This window comes from Gossypium hirsutum, chromosome D09, assembly GCF_007990345.1.
Source record: "Gossypium hirsutum isolate 1008001.06 chromosome D09, Gossypium_hirsutum_v2.1, whole genome shotgun sequence".
NCBI lineage: Eukaryota > Viridiplantae > Streptophyta > Magnoliopsida > Malvales > Malvaceae > Gossypium > Gossypium hirsutum.
The window spans coordinates 44561629-44586272 of NC_053445.1; the positions used below are offsets into that span (position 1 = coordinate 44561629).

The following is a 24644-nucleotide window of genomic DNA, read 5'->3' on the forward strand; positions in this document are numbered from 1 at the left end:
TCCACAATCAATTTTTTGTTAACATATAAAATAATTTTATAATATAAATTTAAATTTTTTTTCCATCAAACAACAGTTTATGACTCCGAATATTGATGAATATATATTTATATTTGTCATTTTATTAAAAAAACATACTGCTTGTCACGAGAGTGAAACAGAGCAACCGTTGATGACTCCAAATATAAAATGTCATCTTCTTTGTGATGATTCTTGAAAAGACCCTCAAACATCAAAATCTTGGATGCGTCATTTTGTCTTGTATTTGTTGTGTTTCACAGCTGCTCATCTGTTGCAACACTGATTCATGATCTCAAAATTAATAGCACATCTTGTTATTCTAAATGAATTTCAGGCTCTTTCAAAAATTAAAAATAAAAAAAAAAATCTCAGGCTTTGTCTGGTGCTGGTTATTTAATCTTAGGCTTTAGTAAGTCTTATCGGTATTAATTTAGTTGGTTTTTTTCTCTTTTAAGATTACGGGTTAGACTCAAACTGTATTATCTTATTTTAATTAAAATTTTTAGGTGATTATAGATGTATATAAAAAAAAGTGTTATTTTAGCAGAAGAGGTAAGTTAAATTAGCTAAAAGTATCATTAAGAATGTTTTTAAAAGAAATTAAATATAGTAAAAACGAAATTTCAAATCTAAAAATCATATAATGTCCAAATTCACGTGGCCAAAGTCGAGTACTCCTTGATAAGTTCTTACAAGTTCAATATTAAAGCTTAGATCTTGCAAAAGGGTATGCTTCCCAAGGAAAGAGAGAGAAAACTGATAACACGGGCTGAATTAAGCGAAGATTAAAATGTTTAGAACTATTTAGTCAGTTGGGCGAGGTAGTTGAAGCAGCTGTAGTAGACATGGAGTGAGTTTGTTTTGAAGTAGAACTTGAACCCATGTCTGTTTCGGCAACCTGAGCTTCTTCCCTGAATTTCTTGTAAATGTCACTTTTGTAAAAGCTTCTGGTCCTAATGACCAAAATACCAGAAACAAGGAATCCAAACAATGTGGTGGCTATAATTATAAGAAAAGCCTTTCTGTAACACTGCCCTCCATTGCAAGTCAAGTCCTCCCCGTGATTCCTCGTACGACCCAAAGCTTTCAATTGTTTCAAAGCCTCTTGGTCGTATAAATGTCCGGCTACTTTAACGTTCAGAATGTAAGAACCGACGGGACTAGCCACGGAACCGAAGTTGTACAACGTGGAGTAGTATTTAAGGCCGAAGATTTCGGAGATGATGGCGTACATTAATGGCCATTGTGCTCCGAAACAGAATCCGATAATGATTGAAGCAAAGTAAAGAGAGTTTGGGACTGCAAAAGCGATTAATACATGTCCGACACAAGACAAGAGAATCACGAAAGTGAACAACAATGGCCTTGGTATCTTGTATTTCGTCAACAAGTATTCGGAAGCGAAACCTGCGACCGCTCGTCCCAGGTAGTTCCATATGCTTACGAGCGAAACGAAAGTGGTTATACTATGACTCGGGTAGCCTAATGAGTTGCCGATCTGACCCAAGTTGTCGATCGCCGTCAACGTTCCTCCGACACCGCATGTGGTGGCGATGAAGATAATCAACATGTCGATGCTGAAAAGTGCTTGCAATATGGTGTAGTCTTCACCCCTGTCTGGAGGCTTGAAAATGTTTTCCAAGCAACCGTCGTGTTTTTCCGCAGGTTTAGGATCTCCGCCTGCAGATATCACCGTTTGCGGTGGTGTTGCTAACTCAACGGCCGGCGCAGGTGGATTTTCCGTCACTACTTTCACCTGGAAAACATCATTCGAAGCTTGTTTCTTTGTTGTCCAAATCTTGAAGTCCTCTCTGATAACGACCGCAAGTGGGAAAAACAGCAATATAGAAACAATGGAAGCACTTCCGACATACTCGATCCTATTGAAACTTAACCTGTTTTGTACGATAATTAAAGCCATAAGGAAAACAGCAAGTCCAAGAGAAATGAATAAAATGTTATAAAAAACTCTAAGCTCGTTTGTTTGCCTTCGAACGATCTTTATGATTCGAATCGTCCGAAGAAACACAAACGAAACAGCCGCAGGGAGCCAAGCTATCAGCAAGATAAGAGCCTTTGAGTTGTCCCCGTAGAAAGCATGGTATAACTGCGTCAATATTGCACCACTTAGACCTACATAAGATTTCAAAAGGCCTAAAACACTTCCCCTGCTTTCAGGGAAGTTCTTGACACAAGTGACCAGAGCCCCAGTATTGGCAAAGGCCTGGGAATTGGCACCTAAGCAGAAATAAACGCACATTTGCCACACATGGGGCTTAGCGGTGCGGCCGGTGACGGCGAGCCATATCATGAAATATCCGAAGAAATTCATGACGGCCCCGATCAAGAGAATCACCCACGGCGGCGTAACCTCATTGATGAGCCCCGATAGGATCCCAACGTTGCCACCCAAGTCCTTGGAAAAGCTTAAAAGATTGAGGGTTGTTTGATCATATCCCAAAGATGTTTTAATAACATTGGAGTATAGACCGAAGATATATGTTGCGCCAGATACCGACATGATAAGCAGTGAAGCAAACACCATGAACCACCGTCCCAGAATCAGTTTCAACCCGAATGTCTTTATATCTCGCCAACCACAACCGCCGCCGCTGAAATGATCGGCCACCATCTTTCTTTCCCCTACTCTTTGCTAACGTAGGTGATGTTAGAACACTGAACACAAGGTTCGGTTGGGTAGGTATTTGTAAAGGAAGTTAGGCAAGCTCATCACCTATTTATAGCTCATTTTATGAGTTCATGGAGGTCTTAAATAAAGAGACTTTCATACCACATTGTAAATATACCAATATCACATGAAGACATGGTAGACTGAAATTATTTAAATCCGGAAAACGACAATGTACACGTATATTTATGTCTTTTAAAGGAGAGGATTTACTCCACTTTTAATTTCGATTTGATTGTGTCGGCCTTTTTTTTTATATATAAAATTCAAATTAATTTAGAAAATATGATAAATAAAATTATATTATAATAAAATTTATATTGGATAATTATATCTAAAAGATCACTAATAAACCATAAATAGTATTATTAAAATATAAAAAGGATATTTCACCCAAAAAAATATAAAAAGGATAATATTAAAGATAAAATACAAATTTCGATAAAAAAGTTACTAAAAATAAAAATAAAAATTACTACTAATAATTGATAGAAATCAAGGAGTTGATTGAGACAAGTTTGATGAGATTTTATTTGTTTCTTTTTTTTTTCTTTGACAGAGTCAATCTTTGATTATAATTTGATGAGATTTATTTTTTTAATATTGAGTTAATCCATGATTATAGGGATTCTTCAATTCTTTTCCTCTAAAGCTTCATATGTTGTAGGTTATATAGAAATTCTTTCATAATTGTGTTGATTTAGGCTTAGTTTAGTAATACTTTTTAAAAGTGCTTTTGAGAAAAAAAATTTTGGGGAAAATTAAAATTTTTAACTTCTCAAAAAAGTGCTTTTAGGCTTGAGAGAAGTATTTTTTCTCTGAAAAATTAACTTGTTTGAGAATACTCTTATCTTAAAATTACATTTTTATCTTAAAAAATACTTCTTAGAAGTAATACTAAATATACCATTAGAATATTCACTTCACTCATTTTTTTCTCTCTCTCAGTTTCCTTTCATTTTTTTTTCTCAAATATTGTTGAGGGATACTTGGTGCAAGACATTTAGAACTGTTTAGGTAGATGTACTAATTTTCTACTATACATATATATTAGTATTGATTTATTTTTACACATCATATTAGATTTATCGTTATTTTTAAAAAAATATTCATTATATATATAATTTACAAAAATTAAATAATAAAATTAAATAAATTAAAATTTACAAAATATTCATCAATTATATATTTTTTTGTAAAATAGGAGAAGGCTAAACAAAATAAAACTACAGTGCACACAGTCTATTCGTAGAAACTCCCAATTTATCAGCAATAAGTGTCATTTTGATGCCAAGAGGAGGATGTTGCAGCTCCTGTAGCGCGAATTCTTCTGCTGTAGTCAACCTTGTCAGCATGTCAGCAACATAACTTGCTTCACGAAAGATGTGATTGATCTGAATCTCCCAATCTCTGCTTCGTAGTTCCTTAATTCGTCTCACAAGTGGGTCATTACAAAGAGTATCCAACACAGTTTCTGCAATTCACAGTCTAGAATAATTATTCCATAAATTAAACAGTCATACTAGGCATAATATAATTTATCAGTCAACAAATTTAAAATAAATAAAAATTCATTTTTTGTATGAATTGATATTGACTAAATCGATTAATATTAATTGAATTTTACATCGAAACATACCTTAAAGTTAGTTATTATGATTTACATTTATTACTATAACAGAGTACTCCAACTGGAAGGGACAGTACCAAAAAATGAAATTGACTATCTTGGGTTAGCGGTTTAGTCGCTTCCTCTTCCACCTTCCTTTTCTTTGTTTTGGTTAATAGGCAATGTTGTTTTTATAGTTTAAATATATCTCACATGTACTCCCTTGATGTGTGGTTGGAGAACCGAGATTTCATGGCAATTCTATAACGGACCGGTGGGAGCATTTCTTAGCATAACGGATCGTTGTTTGATGTTTTAGCCAAATGTTGTTGTTGCCTTTTCTTAACAATTCTTTATTTTGTCTCTAAAAGTATCTTACATACATTAATAGCTTAGCATGAACGTTGAGATATTTAATTTATAAAATCAAATCTTTATTTCTAAGTTTATGATTATCAAGTTGGAATAGATTTCATATGCAATTATACACATGAACTTTGAATTGTAGTTTATACCTGTACATAAAAATTTTATTTTGATTCAATTATACACATTTAAATAAATGAATACATACATTTAACTTTATATTGGATTGATATAATTCTTTGTGTATTCAATATATCAATGTAAAATGATGTTACTTCAATAATGTTACTAGTGATTTGTAAAAATTTCATCAATTTAAATTTTTATATATAAAATTACACAAAATTAAAATTCATACATAACATTATTCATTAAATTAAAATTTATGTATAATTTTAATATTTATGGCTATCAGATAGTGTTTTTTTTTTTTCCATTTTACAACATAAAGGAGGCCATAGGCCAAAGCAACTAACTACACATCAAGGGTATGATCGTGCTCTAAGAGGCGGGAACCACGTCCTTTTTGTGTTAATTTATTATTCTGGATGAATTATTTGATTTATAAATGGATAAATAGGTGTAAGGCATTGTTTTTATCAAATGATATATAATAAAAAATAAAATAAAATATTATTTTAATAAAAATACTAAAAAAAGTTAAACATGTTGGCATATTTAGTAAAAAAAATTTCTTTAAACATTGATCACATTATAAGTTCTTATGATACCTAATCTTTTCGATACAATCTTTAGAATTAGCCATAGCTATTCTCTAACCTTTAAATAAGAAGATAAATTCGTGTCCTCTTACACTGACAATAATGTCGATACCAATCGGCATATTTAATAAAGTTGGAGGGAATTAGACAAATCTAATTTTATTTTTTTGAGTTGAATTTGGAACGAATAAGTTATAAATTAATTTGAAATCAAATTTAGCTGGTCGGCTGGGGTATCACATAGATGAGATTGAGGGCAACGGAATTAAAATCTATAACTATATGTTAAAACAATATGTAGGAGATTGGCTTCCAAAATTTCAAGGTTAATTCCCGCTTCGAGTGGGAAAAAGAGAGAAAAATGTCTAATTTTCCCATCAATTCTGGTGCTTTTTAATTTTTAATCAAACCTTTAAATATTGAAAAGCCACATAGAAGTCTATAGTTAACTTTTAATTTGAATTCATAAATTAAAAGTTGGAAAAGTACTTAATTAAACTAGAGAAACTTATTGTTTTATTGTTAAATAATGTATTTAAAATTATTGACTCGTAAATTAATTTAAGATTGATAAATGATAAATTAATTAAAAATAAAAAATATTTATATCAAGTATTAAAATGATTTTGTTGGTACATCTACTTCCAGATCAATTTAAATTCATATTCTATTTGTTTGCAAACTTTCTTTTGGGGTTATTGTCCTAAAATTCCCACTAAAACTAGAAATCTGATATAATTTTTTATAAAAATAAATTTAAGTCATGTTTAGTCACTAATTAATTTAGAATTTGTGGACTATTTATTAAAAACTAGGTTTTTAAAATTTAAAATAATTAATTATTATAAACTGTTATAAATTTAAAATTAACAATTAACAAAGTATAAAATTATTAGTAACCATATTTTTAATATGCATCATTTGTTTGCAATTTTCAAAAATAAAAAAAAATTAAATTTATTTAGAGTTTCATTTAATATTCAAATTCAAAAAGAATTTTATCGAAATTGACTCAGAAATCTATTTAATATATTTAATCAAATTCTAAACTCTTATTGTAAATAGATTTAATTTTCATAATTAAAAAATTAGAATATATTAAGAATATAAGTAAATAGTTAACTAATTAATTTTGTATATATAAATCCCCTGCGTGAGCAGTAATAATGATAACAAGATAAGTATATATAAAATATTATCACTGTATTGATATGTCCTTTTTCATCCTAATTCATATTAAATCTACAAAAAGAATTCATGTGGATAAATCCAAAATTTTATCCACTATGTTGTATTTAATTTTTACACGCAACTTTTTGTTCCAAACTTTCAAAGTGGAATAAATACAAAATAATTAGAATTTAAGGATCAAAATGATCAATAATAACCTCCTTCCTCCATAATTAAAAAGAATAAATTTGAATGTATTTAAGCTTAATTTTTTCATTTAAGGATTATAAGTTTATTAGTTTTAAATTTGCAATTTTTTTAAAATAATTTACATTTGCTGCCTCGTATATTTTGGACTGAACATACGTTAATTAATCAAATAGGTTGGAGAGGGATGTAAAGTATTTTAAATTTTAAATTTTCATATAAACATATAAAATTAAAAATAAGCTATAAAAATTGAATTAACGCACACTGATATCAATAAATAGCACTACCAAAACAAAATCTGCTGTACTAGGCTTCCGCTGCCGCCATAGTCCCAGCGTGTTGTCATTTTGTGGTTTAGATGAGGAAATGGGCGGTGCTTTTGGATGCCTGTCTAGTGGAGTGGACGTTTCAAACCCACTCCACTCTTTCAACTTTGTTGGAGGTGAAGAGGGACAATCGGTGCGCTGGACCACTGCTGAGACGAAAATTTTCTATTTCTGTTCATAATAAAAGAATATATATGTTTAAGCATTCCAATCCATCTCTTTCTTACGTTGTAATAATCTTGGCAAACTTTACTTATGAGAGCGTAAAACATATTTTACCTTTCTCTCTTATATTTCATTCAATTTATTTTTAAATTTAAAATATTTAATTGTTAATATATATTTTTATTCCTTTATTATTTTATATAAATATTGTTTATATAATTCATAATTATTAGTAGTTAACATAAATATATTTTTTATTTAATAAATATTTTTATTTTAATTATTATAAAAATTTAAATTTATTTTTTAATAAGCATAAATTTCATTATTTATTAGATATAGATACAATTTAATAAAATATTTTCGATAATAATTTTCCATTCCGAACTCATTGCAATTGTTATCATTGCTAATTTTGTCACTACCGTATTAAATAACAGAGTCATAACTAGTTTTAATATCAACAGAACTTATCCAAATGGAGTATCAACTATCAAGAGTTTAGGCTTGAATATAAATTTATGATTCATTTATTAATAAGAAGTGTTGAGAGCAACAAATTCTTTTAGAATAAGTATCTAAAATGTTGTCCGTCAGATAATTAATCGAATCACCAACAAGAGTTAAAATATATTTGAGTTCGATTTTAACCCTAAATTTTATCTTTTAATTCGGTTGAAAACCTTGAAAAACTCATGAAATGAAAACATCTTACCCGTAAAGAAATATGGGCATTTATTTTTGGAGGAGTTTAAACTTTAAATCCATACCCTTATATGGGATTTGTGGATAGAGTTCAAAATTTAGAGCATAGTGGAGGATCAGGAATATCGTATTCAATACATCTTCCTCTGGACCAGGGTTCTACATGATTCCTACTCAGGTTTTATGAAGGAAATTATGAGGTGATGGAGGGGCATTTAATCCCCCAACAGCAGGTAAGCATCGAAGCTACAGATGATGAGTTGGTGAGATCATTGGCTGCGTCATTGCCCAAGGATTCAAGTAATCTCTCTTTGCTCATAAAACCATTACTTTTTTTTTTCTTTTTCTTTTTTTTCTTTTCAGGATAACGACATGGTTGATGGTCCTATCCCATAATGTATCAAATATTACAAACACCCTTTTATTTGAAAGACCCCTATTCATCATCGGCCCTGTGCTTAGGTTACAAAATCCATTCAAAATTATATTTGTCTTATCAGAACATAGATAGGTTGCTGTTGCTCACCATTAATTTATTTGCCATCGTTCTGATTTTTTTCATGAACCGAACGGAAATGATAAGCTCAGTGGTAAAAGATTGGAAGAAATTGAAATATTTCATAAAGAGGTGGGATTAAAAAATGCTTTAACGTTATTAAAGCATGTAAGTTTTTTTAATTAACATACACAAAATTTGTTTAATTAACATAAAAAGTAGTTACAAAATTTATCTAGAATGCGATTCAAACTTGGCCCTTTTTTCATTATTTTTTTAAAAAGCTTAATTACACAATTAATAGACAAAGATACAAATTCTTCAAAGTTCAAACATAAAAATGATAACGTGCCTTTTTTTTAATAAACATATAATGATTTACAAAATTATAAACAATGTAACTTTTTATCTCTTTGAAGTTAGGTTGATTAAGTCTTCAATATAGAATAAAGTAGATATTATAAGAGTAATATTTTTTGGAAAATGAACCTCTTCAAATAAGAAAATTTGATTATATAGAAAGTCTTAAAAGGATCACTACTTGACTTGATTTTATTTACGTTTTGACTTTAATAAAGTGTTTCAAGATATTTGATTACATAGAAAGTCTTAAAAGGATCATTACTTGACTTGATTTTCTTTACGTTTTGACTTTAATAAAGTGTTTCAAGGTATTTAATCAAAAGATTCCAGCTAAATATGAAAAATTGCATTGTTTTCATGATGTAAAGTTTATTGTCTTTCAAAGATAAAATTAATAGTTGGATGATTAAAATAGAATAAAATGCATAATTGAGTAGCCATTTCTCCGGTTTACTCATAAAAAAGTAACTCTTAGCATGGATTTAACATTCCATATCATCATTTAATAAATAAAATTTAATAAAAGAATTAATTTACACCTTTCAAAATGTATAAAGATTAATTTATTATTTTTTCAATAAAAAAATCGAAATACAATCTGTAGTGCTAGTTTTACATTGGGGAATCTGGTTCCGATGTTTTTAATGTATGAATCTAAGCTAAAATGGGTACTCAACAACCCCCAAAGCTCCTTAGTCTTTTACTAATGGCAAAAGCACCAGTGTTCGAGGTGAATAAGAGGTTTTTATTCGATGTAAAACCATGGGAAATTAAAAACCACCCTCCCTCGTTTCTCTAACACCAAGAATTGAGGTGCCAAACCCTAAAAGCAAGTGATTTGCGCCTCGCAAAATTCGGTACTAATAAATTAATCATTGCCTCGGACAAGTTTGAAACCAATTTCACATGTGATTTATTAACCGCCTTTGTCTGCCAATACTACTAAAATATACACATTTAAACCATAGCAAGTGATGGCAGTTAGTCCATGAAAGCATGTAATATTCCCATCTTCAGTAAAAAGAGCTAAAACTACTATAATGTTGCTCCTAGAGCTCCACATTTGGTCATCTGCTGAGAGCTGCAATTTAGCACTACAATATCCATTTAGCCATTTGCATAAATAAAAAGCTATATCAAACTCAACTAATTCATTTGACATAAATACAAAAAGGGCAAACACCAAGGTTTACTATCGGAGGGGAAGTTTATTTTTGACTTAAACAGTTCCAAGTATATGCTTTACATAGAGTTCACTGGTGTTTATTATCCAGCAGAGACGGCTATTTTTGTTTCTGGGACGGCAGTAGTTGCCTTGTCTTCCATTTCTCTTAATGGAAGATCACCATTTCCTGTTGGAGCAACACCCTCTTTGAACTTCTTGTAGATATCACCTTCGTAAAATGTTCTTGTCCGACAAACCAGAATCAATGAAACTATACTCCCCAACAAGGTAGCGACACTGATGATTAGAAAAGCCAATCTATAACATGTTGCCCCATTGCAAGTCAGGTCTTGTCCTGGTTTTCTTCCAAGTCCCAAAGCTTCCATTTGCTTCAAAGCTTCCTTATCATATAAATGACCAGCCACTCTCACGTTGAAGATGTAGGATCCAACAGGGCTTGAAACTGAGCCAACATTGTACATTGTGGAGTAGTGTTTAAGACCGAACAGTTCGGATATAATTGCACACAGTAATGGCAATTGTGCACCAAGGCAGAACCCTGTCATTACTGAAGCAAAATAAAGGGAATTGGGGACTGCAAAGGCAATCAAAAGATGGCCAATACATGAAAAAAGGATGACCAGAGTGAGCATTAGGGGACGAGGGAAGTTGTAGTTTGTCAAGGCAATTTCAGACAAAGAACCTGCCAACACCCGTCCAAGGAAATTCCATATGCTCACTAGGGATATAAAGGTGGATATGCTATGTTTCGGATAACCCAATGATTTACCAAGTTGTCCCAGATTGTCAATAACTGTTAATGCCCCTCCAGTCCCACAAGTTGTTGCAATGAAGAGAATTAGCATGTCAATGCTAAAAATGGCTTGGAGAATTCCATAATCTTCGCCTCTTTCTGGTGGATTAAAGATCGTTTTAATACAAGCAAGCGGCCAGATCGTGGCTTCCGCTGGCCTTAGTGGAACTGCAGGAGGATTCTCAGTCACAACATTCACTTGGGAATGATTGTTTGAAGCTTGTTTTTTGCCGGTCCAAACGCTAAATTCTTCTTTTATTACAATAACAAGTGGTAGAAGTAATAAAACGACAATAACAAAAGCACTTGCCACATACTCAGTCCTGGTAAACCTGACCTTGTTCTGCAAAACAAGCAAAACCATGATAAAGCCAGCAAGTCCAAGAGCAATGTAAAGGAATCTGTAAAAGATCTCAAGCTCTCTCGCCATCCGAACAACTTTCATAATCCGAATAGTTCGAAGAAAAATTAAGGGAACAATGGTTGGAAGCCAAGCAAGCAGCAAGATGAGAGCCTTGGTATCATCCATGTAAAATGCATGATAGTATTGAGTCATGATTGCGCCACTTAAACCGATAAACCCCTTCAAAAGGCCTAAGACACTGCCTCTGTTTTCAGGGAAGTTCTTAACACACGTGACCAATGCACCAGTGTTCGGGAATGACTGTGAATTTGCAGCTATCCACATATACAAACACATCTGCCATGCATGGGGCTTGGCTATGCGGCCAGTGACCGATACCCATATCATAAAATAGCCAAAGAAATTCATTAGTGAACCCATGCAAAGAACCACCCATGGTGGCACCACTTCGTAGATGAGCCCCGACAAGATCCCAAGATTACCACCCAAGTCCTTGAAGAAACTGAGCAAATTCAGAGTTGTTTGGTCATACCCTAATGTTGATTTAATGTCATTAGAATATAGACCAAACATGTAACCTGAACCATTGACAGACATAATAATGAGTGTCGCGAAAACCATGAATAATCTACTGGAAAGTACATCAAACACAAAGTCCTTCATGCCACCACCAGTTTTCCCAGTTAATACCATTTTTTCCCTTCAGTTTAAGCAGTCTCCACAACAGAGCTTTGGGAGCTGGATGTCACAGTCCGGTTTTGAAGACGTGAATGAAACAGCTTTGGCATAACTAGGAGATTAAAAAGGTCAAATGGAACCATTTCTGTCTTAGATTGTTTGTCTTGTACTGATTGGCGGAACATCCTTGAACTTTATGTTTCAAGAGAATCAAATTCTTGTTTCGTCTTGTGGGTCAACGCTATTGAAAACAGATTGTTATCGTTTCACTCAAATTAATCCATAGAATATGAAATAGTGGATTAAATTAATAACGCAGTTGCTTAAATGTAATTAATTTAATAAAACTCCTTACACCTCTGCAAACTTAATTAGTAAACAGAATACAATAAGCAGGCCGGGGGGGAAGCTGATGTTTTACTTTCAGCATATGCATTTCAATGCCGGCTTATATTTTTATGTTATTTCTGATATCACTCCACTTTCTCTTCAATAAATGTTTAAATAAATTTAATTAAACAATCTGCAGTCGTAGAAGGTTTCCACTTTCATCATCAAAATTCCTTATAGCCATGTGCGCCGTATGTTTTGTTTAGAATACCATAATATATGATCTAAATATTCAATACAAAAATAGAATTATTAAAATTATGTATAATTTAATATTCACAATATTTACTAAAATATAATTTTTTTAAACACTTGTCCATAAATTTCCAACATGTCACTTTATTATTAAATAAAATAAAGATAGTAGATAAATAAATATTAATAATTTTATTTCAATATAATTAAATAATAATTCATTATAAATAAATGTTAAAATGCTAAACTCTAAATCCAAGACCTAAAGTCTAAGAATTATTAATATTTATTTGTAATAGTTATAAAAATGTTTAATTATATTTAAATAAAATTATTAGTATTTATTTTTAGGTCTTTTATATTTTGTGTTTAATTTATTGACAATATGTCGTACTATTATTTACTGATGATGCATAAAAATTTATGCATAACATATTATTCCTTCCAATAATTATATCTTTATTTAAAAAAGTAAAAAAAAACACTATCAATTCAAAAATTAAAAAATATCATATATTCAAATAATTAATAGATACAAAATTTAAATAAAAATTTCAGCACATAATAATAATAAGCACAAATATAATAATTTAATTTATGTATATGATAAGTTTCATTCGTTAACTTATTAACCTACAAAAAACCATTTATTATAAATAGAGACATTCGTGGATCGAGTCAAGTCGGTTTTAGATTGGTGTATGTATGTTGATATTAACATATTTTATATCTGTTCAAGCTTGACTTGGCCCTAAATACGAGTCACAAATTTTATTCAATCTCACCCATATTTGTAAATGGTCAACTTGAACCGTCTTGAGGCTTTTTGAAAAATATATTATTTTTAATAGGCTTAAGGGTGTAAAAAGCCCTTGAACTTTTTTAAGAAAAGCAATTAAACCCCTATTTTTTTTCACTCAATTAAGTATTTAAACTGTTAAAATACATTAAAACGCCTTTTGACCATTAACTTTAACCGTTGACTGTTAAAGTTAATGGCCCCTGATTTTTTTCCAGTTAAAGCCATCACATGTCACAATACAGTGTGACATGTGGCGAAAAATGATAAAAAGCAATAAAATTTATAGAAAAATATTAAAAAAATTAAAATTTTATAGATTTTTTTAAAATTTATTAAAATAGAAAAAAATAAAAATCATTAAAATTATAAAAAAAATCGTAAAGAATTTATAAAAATTGTAAAATTATAATTATAAAAAAAATCACTTCCCTCGCTGGCTCTCCGCTTAGACTAGGTGAACCGACCTCCACCAACACCGCCACTTCCTCCTCTGTGTCTTCTCCCTTATTGGTCCCACACATCGACAAAACTTAAGCTCAACTCAATGTGGGTCGTGCCGACCGGACTATGAGCACTTTTAATCTAGATTATTTATTTCGCTTTATACTTGGTTTTTAGTTTTACTTTTAAATTTTAAATTGTTATTTTTCAAGGAAAGAGGGAAGGAAGAATACAATTGATGAAGAAGAAGCATCATACCAAAAACTTCAGCAACAACACGGGAATGTCAAGTAAAAGAATGTATTCTATCATGGCCAGATTAGCCCGTTCAATGGAGGAGGCAAAAAATAGCTATTATTGTTTCTCCTTGAAAAAGTCCAATTCAACTCGAGTTGTAATAGTTTAAAACAATGAACTAAATAAATAATATGATAGAAAAACTCATGAATTAAGAGTGCTCATTTTAATTAGCGACAATCATCGCTTGCTGGTGTCTTTTTGGTGGTGAATCGGGCTTGACAACAGTACTTTGAGATAAACAAAGTGGACACGGGGTTTGGTGTTCCTACAAGATGAATGTGAGCTAGGGGTTATGGAACTTATACTCTAAGGTGCATTTTGAATTAAGCATGAGAGCCAAGTTAATGGTAAAGCTGGGAGTGTGGTAAGAAAAGGGTCATACTTGCCTATTTATGCTTGGTTTCTGAGCTGGTTGACAAGCATTCATTAGTCAAGCGTTTGCCAAGTTGGCTTGCTAGCCTTCCCAATGACTAATTTATTGGCCTTGCAACCTTAGTTGCTCAGTGTTCTTTCTTATAGGACTTGTTGATTCTAGATAGCTACTTATCATCTCAAATGGTTGACTCTTTGGTCCAAAGCTGCACAAATTGGATGTTTAGAATTTCGTAGGCCTAGACTTTGTTTGGGCTATAACCCACTTCTTCTTTGTAATTTATAAGTTAGTCTAAGATTACAATAACTTTATTAATTACTTATACAGTCTATGATTTTAGGGGTTATTCATATTGATGTGTTTGGAATAAAATATATAACAATTAAATTATATATTACTTGAAAATAAAAAAGAAAAGAAAATTTTAAAACTTGACATACGACATTTGAAAAACCTTTATTTAAGTATTTTCATAAAAGTTTGGCATTATTTAATTATTTTAAAAAATATTTAGCCTGAATATTTTTATAGATTGACCCTTATAGAAATAACCCTAGTTCATTTATATATTTAGCTGAAAGAATAAATTGATAAATCCCTTTTATCATTTATGATATTTCCTAGATGGATTCATGAATACAAACAGAAGCCAGACTTGGATTATTTTTTTCCTTGAAAATATTGCTTTATAATAGGAAACTAAGAAATATCCTGTCCTGTGTATGAAACTATGAAATATCCTGTGGTATGAATAATCAAGGTTTGGATTATATGATTTTATGAATAATGAAAAAAAATACTTTATTGAGGTTCCTGTTGTATTATTTTACAGCAAATGGACAAAATTCAATTTATTTAATTTCTTAAATAAAGGTATTAATTTGGAATTTAACGATTTCAAGATGTAGAGCTATGTCTAGGGGTGTAAATGAGATACTGGTACTTGCAAGCTACTCAAGTTTGACTCGAGAAAAATTCGAACTCGATTCGATAATTATCAAGCCAAGCTCAAGTAGCTCGAGTTATCAAACGAACCGGATTCAAGCTTAGTAATACTTGACTCGAACGATTCACGAGCTTCATTGAAATTTTCATATTTTTATATTATTAAATTACGCTATTTCCCTTAATATATAATATTAATCTTAGAGCTTAATTATTAAGCAGAGTTTGAGTACAAAAATTGGTAAACAAATTTAATCGAGCTCAAGTAGTTCGATTATATCTCGAGTTGAACTTGAGATTAAAAATAAATATTCAATCGAATTGAAATATCGAATTCCGAATTTTGAATCGAACTCGAGGTTGAGAGTATTTGAGTTTTGCTTTATCAAATTACACCACTGACCATGCCATGCCCTCTGTTTTGGGTGTGAACTTATTATATTAGTAAGAAAATAAATGTTTTTGTCTTAGATTTCTCTATCATAAATTACTATGAACTAAACCGAACTCTCATCCTAATTAAGTGTTAGCATGCATTACTTTTATCAATATCATAAATCTCTTTGTTGGATTAAAATTATGGTTGAGGACAAATTCTACATAGAGAATTTATTGTGCATATTGCAATGTAATTAATATTTGGATATATTGAACACTAACAATACCATGCTTTCCCTTTCTTGTTTAATTAAATAACTCACTCAGTCCTTGGTTTATCAGAAACGTCATCATTTATTTGGCGTTGGGTACATTATGGCCTACCATTAAACAACCTTATATGCACCAACTTTCAAGTTAATAGACAGTACTAAAAATGGAAGATCCTAAGAGAGTGGAAGAAGGGTTTGGCCAGACTCCATTAGGTCATGAAGACGATAGTAATGATAAGGAATTAGAGGGAGATAACAAATGTGACAATGGAGAATGCTTTGATAATATAGCAAAAGAGAATGGGAGTGTGGCTACGGGTGAACTGACAGGGGAGGAGGAAGCACCATTAGAGAAGACAAAGAGCAAGAGGGTTGCTACCTTGGATGCTTTTAGAGGGCTAACCATTGTTGTAAGTCATGAAATGATTTTGAGCTAAGTAATAATCGACACTTTAAGCCTTAAAAACTAGAAAATGACTCATTGTGTTCTCTTTGAGGTTGTAGATGATGATATTGGTAGATCATGCTGGCATAGCATATCCAGCACTTGATCATGCAGCATGGGAGGGATGCATGTTAGCTGACTTTGTAATGCCTTTTTTCCTCTTCATTGTTGGTGTTGCGATAGCCTTGGCTCTCAAGGTATACATGCATACAATATTTTTTCTCTTTAAAAACCAAATAGGTGTGTGTATATATATATATTTCAAGCATGCAATAAGATTGTGATAAATATCATGATGATATCGATATTGCAGAAAGTTTCCAAGATCAAGGATGCGGTTTATAAGATAACGTTGCGGACATTAAAGCTTCTATTTTGGGGAATTGTGTTACAAGGTTTGCCATATTATAAATTATGATTTTATATTAACAATAATGTAGTTCTGTATGGTACATGAGCTATCACTGTCTCTATTGACACACTGCAGGAGGTTATTCTCATGCATTAGCTGATAATATCGATCTTGCTTATGGGGTTGACATGAAGCTTATTAGATGGTGTGGCATTCTCCAGGTCTTCTTTCTTATACCCCTATCATTTTTTAACTAGTTACTCAATTATAGTTTTTTTTGGCCATCCAATTATGAAAAATTACAAAATAGACACCCAATTATTAGTAAAAAAAATTTTGATCACCCAACTATCTTGAATTTTTTAGTGTTTTCATTTTTAAGTTCGCCAATTGGTGACAAAAGAAAAAACTAAACTAAATAAATGGTTGATTATTTTATAACTTTTTATATTTGGGCGAAAAAAAAAAAGAAAACCATAATTAGTAACCTCTATTATAATTTTTTTTTCATATTCCACACAGTGGAAACTCAACTGATAATATATTTGAAAGAGTTTTTTATAAAATAAAGTTGTTTTATGAATCAAGCTCATATTTTATCATTAAAAAAAAAAGTGGTGTTGATTGAGTCTTAACTCGACTGGTATACATTATTGTTAAAGTAAAAGGACGTGAGTTCGAATACATTGAAGCACATTATCATTTTATTTTATGGGTTGGAACAGACTATGACTAATTCTAGTTATTGTGTAAAAAAAACAAAAAATTAGTATGACAGTTAAATATATTATTATAATGGTAGTAAAGTAAAATTTTACATATATAATTATTAAAATTAAATAAAAATAATATAATTTTCTAAAAAAATTTAAAAAAATAATTATATGGGTGGACTTAAACGGGTTCAAGTTAATTATTTATAGATATGAGAGGATTTAAGCAAAACGTGAATCCATATTTTGAGTTAAACAGAGAATTTTGACAATTATATATAATATACATAAATTTAACTCGACCTATAAACCTTCTAATCATAAGATTTAATTAAAATTAAAAAATATATAATTAAAATATAAAATTAAAAAGAATGGCATTTTGATAAATTTATAAATTTTACACCAGATCCAACCTAATTCCAGAAAAATTAATGAAACCCAGCTTGACTCATCCTAAGCCCAATTTCCAAAGAGAAAAAGTCAGAGGGTTCAAAAACCAACAGTTTCCATTCTTAATTATTCGAACTCTTCATTTTCCTAAACTTTCTGAGTTGGATAATATCTGAAACTCGTTCCAAGTGTATGCAACATATGTGTAAAAGCCATTGTCAGAAAAAAAAAAAAGAGCATGTGATAAAGCAAGAAAAAATAGAATAGAAAGACGGCTAAAGCAATACTATATTTTACTGACTGCAGAGAATAGCGCTGGTCTACTTTGTTGTAGCTTTGATAGAAACTCTGACAACAAAAAGGAGACCTCTTGTTTTATCTCCTGGACATTTATCCATTTTCACTGCTTATCGATGGCAATGGTAAACTCCATCTTCACCTTAACTCTTACTTTCATCATTTGCTAACATAAATGAGAGATTGTAATTTGATCTACTTCCCATCCAGGATTGGAGGGTTCATCGCCTTTTCCTTTTACATGATCACAACCTATTCCTTATATATACCAGATTGGAGTTTCATTAATCATAAGGAAGGGAAGGCATATACAGTATGTTCTGATATAAGAAGATCGTTGCAATTATTTTATGTCCTTGAAGCTGCAAATTTCTGGAATTTGGTTATTGCAGGTGAAATGTGGGATGAGAGGCCACTTGGGGCCTGCTTGCAACGCTGTTGGGTATGTGGATAGGGAGATTTTGGGCAAAAATCATCTGTATAAGAGCCCGGCCTGGCAACATCTTAAGGTTGGTTCAATCTGTTTAATTTTCCTTTACAAGTTCCCCACAAATCTATTTATGAATCCCATGAACAAATTGTTAGGCTTGTACCCTCAGTTCTCCACGTTCCGGCCCTTTTCGAGAGGATGCTCCAGGGTGGTGCCATGCAAATTTCGAACCTGAAGGCTTGTTAAGGTTTGAAACCTGTCGATCAACTCTTAAACAAACTAAATGAAAGAATGATTAGTTTGGGCTGAACATGAGATTAATAATCCTTTCTCTTCTTATAGTTCAATCTCAGCTATTCTTTCGGGTACCATCGGCATCCATTACGGGCATGTTTTGATGCATTTCAAGGTTAGAAAGCACTCCATTAAAGTTGTTGAAGTATCATAAACTTCCTGAAGAAAACAGTTCAAAAAACCCAGAAACCTTTTGCAGGGTCACTCCCAAAGGCTCAAGCAATGGCTATCAATGGCAATTGGCTTACTTGTCCTAGCATTCCTCCTTCATTTTTCACATGGTTAGTGTCTTAGGCTGGTCATGATTTGGGGAGCTTAAAATACTTAATGTGTCAAACTGATGAATTAAGTAATTAACCAAGGTTGTTTCTCCTCTTTTTTTCAGCTATTCCTATCAATAAACAACTCTACACCATTAGCTATGTCTGCCTCACGGCTGGTGCTTCAGGAGTTGTATTTTCTGGATTCTACATTCTGGTATTACAAAAATGGATCCTGCCATTAATTCTTCACATTAGGATGCAAATTTATAGTTTAGGGTAGATTTTTGTTTCCTTTTTTGCTTATCGTTTTCGGAAAAACGAACAGATTGATGTTTGGGGATTGAGGACTCCATTCTTGTTCTTGGAATGGATAGGGATGAACTCCATGCTGATCTTTGTATTGGGTGCACAAGGTATACTTGCAGCATTCATCAACGGCTGGTACTATAACAACCCTGATAAAACACTTGTAAGTCCCATGCTTTTCCGCAAGTTTTCCCATATCAGTTTGGAAAATTTTCAGTTTCCTGAACGATGAAATATGCTCAGGTTACTTGGATAAAAACACATGTATTCATTGATGCATGGCACTCGTGGAACCTAGGCACTCTCTTGTACGTGATTTTTGCTGAGATCACATTCTATGGAGTTCTTGCTGGGATCTTGCACAAGTTGGGGATGTATTGGAAGCTGTAATAAAGCAATTTCGGTTCAATAAATTGCAGGTTCCACTACTTCAGACATTAAACAAATATGCTTTTCTTTTTTGTATGTGATAACTCTGGGGAATTCTTGTATTGCTAAATGTTGATGAACACTGGAAAAGACATCGTTGAACCATGAAACTTTTTAATGTTGGAGTCTGAGGAACCATTGGTTCGATACCTTGATGAAATAAAACAAATCGTGCAACACGACAATATCTAAAATATGGAAGTGATGGAAATAGACATTTTAAAGATTAAACACAGCTGTTTCGTATGTGACGTTATATTTTGTAGACAGTGACAGACACCAAAGAGACATCCATGATTTTTCAGAAAAGTTGCAAAACAAGAACAAACAAGTCCCTAAAAGAATATGTTGTTGAACGAAAAATCCTTGACCATAATTGATACGGGATTGCGCGCGGACCAAGATCGAGTTGCCAAGTCACGGGAAACTCCTACGAAAACCCTAAACAATCAGATCCGAAACGAAACAGAAAAATTAAAAGATTAGAACTTTGAATTTCCAGATCTGAAATAAAATCCCCAAATCAGCAAAGAATCAAATTGAGAATAGAAATAAGTGTTAGGGTTCTTGAAACCCTCAAGGAGATTGTGATTTTGCCCAATTGAACACCAAGATAGTTTTCCCCAAATTTCGACAATCTAATTTCACCCAAAAAGAGTATGGAAAAACCCTAGAAATTGGGGATTTTTGGGCTGATTCCTTAAGATAGAAAAAGGCTGAAAACACAATAAGAACAGAAAATAGATTAGATAATGATTCAGCACAAGTAGAAATAAAGAAAGAATTGACAGTAAGAAATTAAAAGATAAGTCCTAAGAAGCCTTGAAATCTCGAAAGATCTCACAACTCCCTTCAAACGGCTCTAATCTCCCCTCTAAAGAATATCAATGGCAAGAAGAAGGTTGAAGATGGCTCCCACAATCACAAGATTGTTAAAACAACTTCTAAAGAAAACTCAAGAGAGAAATCTTGGAGAAAACTCAAAGAAAATTCTGCTCTCAACAAATCTGAAATTTTAATAATAATGATAAGTGTTTAACAAGGTGGACAGCCATGCCTTTAAATAGGCCTTATAACTAGTCCTAATCTAATTAGAAAACTAAAATAAAAAAACTCCTAATTATTTTAATATGAAAATTTGGTCAAAGGTCATTTTATCTGGGACTCTTGGACTGAATATTGACATAAAATTTAAACTAAGTAAATAAATAAATAAATAAATAAATAAAAATAAAAATAAAAATAAAACTTTACAACTTGGGCCACTTTGACAATTTGGCCTGATTTTCAACTAAGTATGGATGGATTTCTTGATTGGGCTGGGAATTTGCTTATTGGGCCTCGCCTTCAAGAATTTGGGCTTTTGTGACTCGTATCATTCCCCCCTTCCTCAAAAAGATTCGTCCTCGAATCTGAAAAATCAAATGAACTCGACTTTCCTCTATCGAACGGGACTAATGGCAATTGAGTCCACTGAGAAGAATAGCCATGAGATAGTAAATAGCAACGGAAATAAGCTTGTAGTCCAATCATAAGCATAATAGAACAGGTATAACGCATGTGAATGGACAGATTCAGATTACCATGCAAACAATCTAATTTACTCACCATTGCCTCGTCAAATATTTGAAACAAAGATGGACATGTTTTAAGGCATTCAGTCGTCTCACATTGTTCCCACAAACCATGAATAAATTGCGAGTAATAAATCAAATGGTAAACATAATCGTCACAAGTAGGTATTTGAAAAGATTCACATGGTTCACAGAGTTGCATAATCATACCATGCATTAATCGACGGTCTATAGATTCACTCACACATGCATTATCAAAAACAAGAATCTTTTTATCAACTATCAAAACAGATAAATCATCAATAAATAAAATAGGACAGTCAAGCACGTTTCGATCTAAGTGTTCATCAACACGATCTTTATCACTATCCGAGGAGTACAAAAGTGTTTCAAAGATTTCAAGCATCTTACCTCGATAAGCAGAAGAATAAGGGTCGATTTTACCTTTTTCATTTAAAACAAACCTTCGCTCATCGAGGGCATAGTGTAGTCGAATCTTCGTTGTTGAGTTAACGTTTGTCAAATGGAACTCAAACTTCATGTACAACCACATAAACTGTTTAAGGCACGAATATAAATTGAAAACAAATTTGGAAAATTTCGTTACCTTATTCTCCAAAACAGATTTGGACAAATTCAAGGATTGTACACAAGGTAAATCAAGAGAATAACAAATCACGCTTCTTTTCGTAATGACTTTATCAACCACAATCGAAGAGTAACAATTAATCGAATCAAAATGAGGGGATCTTTTAAGAACTAAGTCACCAAAAGTTTTATCAATAATTTTCAAATCTGCACTGGACTCGGTTTCTAAAATTTCCTTACCTCGCTTACCTTCGGGATCATGTAGTGTGATTTCATCTTTGCTTAAGTTGATCGTATGAAAGCGTCTTTCATTTGAGAGGTATTGAAGTTGAAAGTTATCTTTCGATCTTTCGGGAACCTGAAAAGTAGCAACACAAGCAAAATTTATATCTTGGTTAGTGGAAACATTCCTCACTACCCTTTCCACGTCTTTTTCTTTTGTTTCTTTTTCTAATTCATTTTCTCTTATTTCTTCAATTTCTTTTTCACTCTCAATCTCTTTTTGCTCTTTTTCATTCTCTTTTTCTTTTTCCTCACTTGTTTTAACAGAATTTTTCAGTTTGATTTGGTCCTCATGGACTTGTTCCGGAGTGAGCGGCACTAAGGTGAGTTTCTTTCCTTGATGCTTGAAAGAATACCTATTGGTACGACCATCGTGAGTGACTTTTCGATTCAGTTGCCATGGTTCTCCTAGCAACAAATGGCAGGCTTGAATAGGCATTACGTCGCACACAACTTCGTCTTGATACTTACTGATAGAAAAGGCGATGCGCACTTGTTGAGTGACCCTAAATTGGCCTTTGTTGCTAAGCCCTTGTAGTTGATAAGGTTGTGGATGCTTGGTAGTGGTTAAGCAAAGCTTTTCCACCATCGTCGTGCTGGCTATGTTCGAGCAACTTTCACCATCAATAATAACTCTACAAAGCTTACCTTGTACATGGCAGCGAGTATGAAAGAGATGTTCTCGTTGCTGCTCGCTCTTTGGTTTTGCCAAAGATGATTGTCCTCGATCATGAAAAACATCATCCATTCTAGGGACACGTTGAGGGCTGCACCTATGGGGCTGGTTATCCCTATCTTCCTTAATTGGATCTCGATATTGATGTTTTTGATTCACTCGTACCTCATTCAAAGTAGTATTCAATGCTTGAAGTGTAGCATTTATTTGTGTGATTGCAGCAGTATGTCCGTCTAACTATTGTTGGACTTTCATAAGTGCATCACTATTATCACCTTTAGACATCTTCAAAACTGTAAAAAATAAACACTCAACACTCAAAAATAAAAGTTAGCAAACCTCACCATTAATCACTCAAAAGAAAAATCAAATTCTCAATGAGGTCGAATTCAATCTTGTGAGTTCTTTATCAGAGTTTATATCAACCAATTAGAGAGTGTGAACCAAACTACCAAAGAATCCTAATTTGCACTAGGATGCCAAAAACTGACGAGACACCAAGTGATTCGTGTTGCACCGAGGAAGGATTGTGCACACGTTTAAATCCTACTAACACAAGAAACAAGAAGGTGTTAGATATTTTAAAAGGATAATAAAAAGCAAACAAATGAAAACCTACAGCTAAGAATCAATAAAAATTGCTGAAAACAGAAAACCCGAAAAACTGTGGAGTAACTTGACAACTTCGTTCGAGGTGTTCCCGATCTCAAAAAATCACAAAATTAAATCTCGAATGTCCTTAAATATTTAATTTTTGATCTGGAAAGTTTGGGCACCAAACTCAACCCGCTGAATTTTTTTAAAATTTTTATTGGATTTCGTCTTTTTTTCGATTTTTTGACTTTTTTGACTGATTTTTTGCAGGAATAAATTTTTTATATTCAATCACAGTGCCACAAATATGTATGTAAAATTTCAGATCAATTTGACAATGTTTACCCACTCAAATAAAATTTTTTTGAAAGATTTTTCTGGGTAAAACTGTTGTTTTTGCTTTAAAATATTGAGATCAGTTTAGAAATCAACCAAGAACACCCAAAACGCCCAAAATCTGATACCAAATGATACGGGGTTACGCGCGGACCAAGATCGAGTTGTCAAGTCACGGGAAACTCCTACGAAAACCCTAAACAATCAGATCCGAAACGAAACAGAAAAATTAAAAGATTAGAACTTTGAATTTCTAGATCTGAAATAAAATCCCCAAATCAGCAAAGAATCAAATTGAGAATAGAAATAAGTGTTAGGGTTCTTGAAACCCTCAAGGAGATTGTGATTCTGCCCAATTGAACACCAAGATAGTTTTCCCCAAATTTCGACAATCTAATTTCACCCAAAAGAGTATGGAAAAACCCTAGAAATTGGAGATTTTTGGCTGATTCCTTAAGATAGAAAAAGGCTGAAAACACAATAAGAACAGAAAATAGATTAGATAATGATTCAGCACAAGTAGAAATAAAGAAAGAATTGACAGTAAGAAATTAAAAGATAAGTCTTAAGAAGCCTTGAAATTTCGAAAGATCTCACAACTCCCTTCAAACGGCTCTAATCTCCCCTCCAAAGAATATCAATGGCAAGAAGAAGGTTGAAGATGGCTCCCACAATCACAAGATTGTTAAAACAACTTCTAAAGAAAACTCAAG

General features: G+C 32.2%; 3 protein-coding genes across 3 annotated transcripts; 1 reads left to right on the top strand and 2 right to left on the bottom strand.

The window, feature by feature from the left end:
- Positions 1-679: 679 nt before the first annotated feature.
- LOC107908746 (protein NUCLEAR FUSION DEFECTIVE 4) lies at positions 680-2830 on the bottom strand. The gene has a single exon (XM_016836007.2). The coding sequence runs from the start codon at positions 2651-2653 to the stop codon at positions 830-832; it is 1824 nt and encodes a 607-aa protein (XP_016691496.1). The 5' UTR covers positions 2654-2830; the 3' UTR covers positions 680-829.
- Positions 2831-10046: 7216 nt separating this feature from the next.
- Positions 10047-11892, bottom strand: LOC107908173 (uncharacterized). The gene has a single exon (XM_016835423.2). The coding sequence runs from the start codon at positions 11876-11878 to the stop codon at positions 10109-10111; it is 1770 nt and encodes a 589-aa protein (XP_016690912.2). The 5' UTR covers positions 11879-11892; the 3' UTR covers positions 10047-10108.
- Positions 11893-16123: 4231 nt separating this feature from the next.
- Positions 16124-20018, top strand: LOC107907695 (heparan-alpha-glucosaminide N-acetyltransferase). The gene is made up of 13 exons (XM_016835026.2): positions 16124-16369; positions 16464-16601; positions 16718-16799; positions 16892-16977; positions 18169-18284; positions 18370-18472; positions 18552-18668; positions 18745-18836; positions 18932-18998; positions 19083-19164; positions 19269-19360; positions 19472-19615; positions 19696-20018. Exons 1-13 carry the CDS (start codon positions 16124-16126, stop codon positions 19840-19842), a joined length of 1512 nt encoding a protein of 503 aa, XP_016690515.1. The 3' UTR covers positions 19843-20018.
- The last annotated feature ends 4626 nt before the right edge of the window (positions 20019-24644 follow it).